General features: G+C 34.1%; 1 protein-coding gene across 1 annotated transcript; it reads right to left on the reverse strand.

Annotated features, from left to right (window-relative positions):
- Positions 1-458: 458 nt before the first annotated feature.
- Positions 459-2,257, reverse strand: NFIL3 (nuclear factor, interleukin 3 regulated). The gene has a single exon (XM_044657619.1). It carries the CDS (start codon positions 2,137-2,139, stop codon positions 757-759), a length of 1,383 nt encoding a protein of 460 aa, XP_044513554.1. The 5' UTR covers positions 2,140-2,257; the 3' UTR covers positions 459-756.
- Positions 2,258-2,674: the final 417 nt, after the last annotated feature.

The following is a 2,674-nucleotide window of genomic DNA, read 5'->3' on the forward strand; positions in this document are numbered from 1 at the left end:
AATTTTCTTATCACACATAGCCTTATAGTAATCCATGTCTGATTAAATTAATGGCATCTATGTACACTGCTTTAAAAAGATGTCTCTGGGTAAGCTGCTGATAATCAACTTGGGCCTTTCTTAAAAAAAAAAAAAAAACCAAAAACTTCTGTGTAATGTTTTCTAAAAAAGAAAAGGATAACCCTAATGATGAGAACCATTTAAGGAAGGAATTTTCAAAGACAAAAAAAAAAGATTATATGTATATTTTTCTTTTTCTAAGGTTTCATTTTTTTTTCTTTTCATGGTTACAGTCAGCCAAACTCAAAGAAAATCCAAATAAATTCCTTGAAAAATGTATATTACAAATTGTTTTCTTGTTTAAGAGATAAAACTCAAAGAAATAAGTAAAATGTAAAATGTATAATTATTACATCATTTAAACCATTTCCTTTTTCATTGAATTAGCTTCACTGGGGTAAAGTTTCATGTTTGTCACCAATATTTTATTGTAAGTGGTAATTTTCACATTTAATAACTGAACAATGAAAAATAATGTTCTATATTCAGCCTTTGCAGAGGCTACCTGACTATACACAAGGCATAGTGATCAGAACGCAACCTAATCTTCATAATAATTTGTGCACTAAAAGACACTTCTCAGACAACATGTGAACATTACAGTGAAATGACCTCACAAGTCCAGTGAAAATTAAGCATAATACAAAACATGTTGATCAACTGCAAATGACATCTTTAAAACAATTCAATTGTAACTTAAGTGGAGTCTGAAGCAGAAATTTGATGTGTAGTTATAAGTCTTTTAAGTGAAGCAACTTCTGCAGATAAGTTTGCTATCCCTTGTTTCAAGTACAAATTCTCTGAGTCAGAAACACTGTAGACATTGTCTTTGATTTCAAAAACTCCAGTTTTGCAATTATTCTGAATGTTGCCACTGAGTTCTTTTGGATGCCAATGTTCTGGTTTTAGTGACCAATCTTGGATGTTAGTCACTTGCACAGAGAAAGGAGTAAGAGAAGAATGTACCAAATTTTGTGTATCATGCTTTTCAAGTTCAAAATGTCTCTTGGATGACATATCAATAGGTGAGGAGAGTTTCTGTGTGGTATCGAATTCATTATCTAATGTTTCCACTTTTATTTGCATGGCTTTGGCTTTAATCCGAAGCTTATGTGGTAGTGCTGAATTCACTTCTGGAACTTTAACAACTGTTGCATGTATGCTTTTAAGTTCAACCGGGGAATGGATTGGACCTTTGGGAACTTGTTGCTCATCTTCTCCATCTGATGACTTGCCCACAACACCATCGTCAGTTTCTGATGTTCTTGGTGAATTACTGGAGGATCTATTCACCTGCAAGAGGGGAGGTGAGTGAGCATAGCCAGAGAAGGTATTTCCTATGTAGTTTTGATAAATGGATGCTGTATAAGAACTTCTATCATCTCTTGGCTCTCTTGTGTAGCTTTCTAATTCCATAGGTTCTTGTTTTATGTCTTGGAATTTATTCTGAGGACTTCTGCAGTTGTTCTGAACAGGACTCTCCTGAGAATGCTCTACTGATGACACTTCTGAGACATCAGACAAAGAGCTTTGAGGAGAGTGTTTAATGACAGAAATACAACTACTTCCCACTATTGACGTTTCATGTTCGTCTGCAAATGAGCTAACATTTGATTTGGTGGTTTGGTAATCTTGGAAATATACAGCTGTAGAATTACTGAGTTTCTGTATCTCCTGAGCATATACCGTAGAACTAATTAAACCAAATTTTAATTTTAGTGAGAGCAGTTCTGCTTTTAAAGACGCATTCTCTTCTCCCAATGCAATCAGTTTGTTTTCCAAAACCAGGTCATTTAGCCTACGTTTCTCACGTGATCTTTTGGCAGCTTCATTATTCTTTCGTCTTTTTTCCCAATACATAGCATCTTTCTTTTCATCTGGAATGAATTCCCGTTTTCTCCGGCATGCTGAAGATTTATTTTTTCCACTACCTCCTTCATTAAGTAATAGATCTTCATGTGTATTCAAGTCTTCAGACACTTCAGTTAGGGCAGAGTTAAGCACTATCATTTTGTCTACATTTCTATTTGTATCAAGTGCCTGCTCCTTTTTAATGGCCTGCATTTTTCTTAGCTGCATCAGAAATAATTTTGACAAAATCTTTTTTTATCTTGTGTTGCAGAGTAAATTATATTTCCAATATTTCTCAACTCACAATTCTTTAAAAATTGTGATTTTATATCCATCAGCACTTCTCTTTTTGTTTCATATTGCAAAAGGTAAGACATATGCTCTTCTTGCTAAATATAGTAGGAGTCTTCTAAGTGATCTGCAATAGACAAATTAAACAACTTTAGTTATTCAGATACATATCTCTGGTATTCATTTTTCAATAAACTTGTCAATTTCATGCCATGCTACTTTAAAAAAATGACTTAAGTTCATTTGATTTCAGAAAAGAGCAAATAATTGAGAGTACACCCTGGCATGGGACTACCCTCAGCCATCTCAAAGCATAATGATTCAACCTGTCTTTTACTAAATAGTTAAGACACAGAGACTCAGAAGCAAAGTAATTTGCTTAGGGTCAACTAGCTAATAGAAGTCAGAGGTTGGATTTGAACCCAATTCTCTTTCACTCCAAACCAAACATTCTGCCCTCCTCTACTACACT

Source organism: Gracilinanus agilis, chromosome 1 (assembly GCF_016433145.1).
Source record: "Gracilinanus agilis isolate LMUSP501 chromosome 1, AgileGrace, whole genome shotgun sequence".
Lineage (NCBI taxonomy): Eukaryota > Metazoa > Chordata > Mammalia > Didelphimorphia > Didelphidae > Gracilinanus > Gracilinanus agilis.

What these genes read in the sequence shown, in the direction of transcription:
- NFIL3 (XM_044657619.1), bottom strand. Translation starts at nt 2,139, where the DNA reads ATGCAGCTAAGAAAAATGCAGGCCATTAAAAAGGAGCAGGCACTTGAT.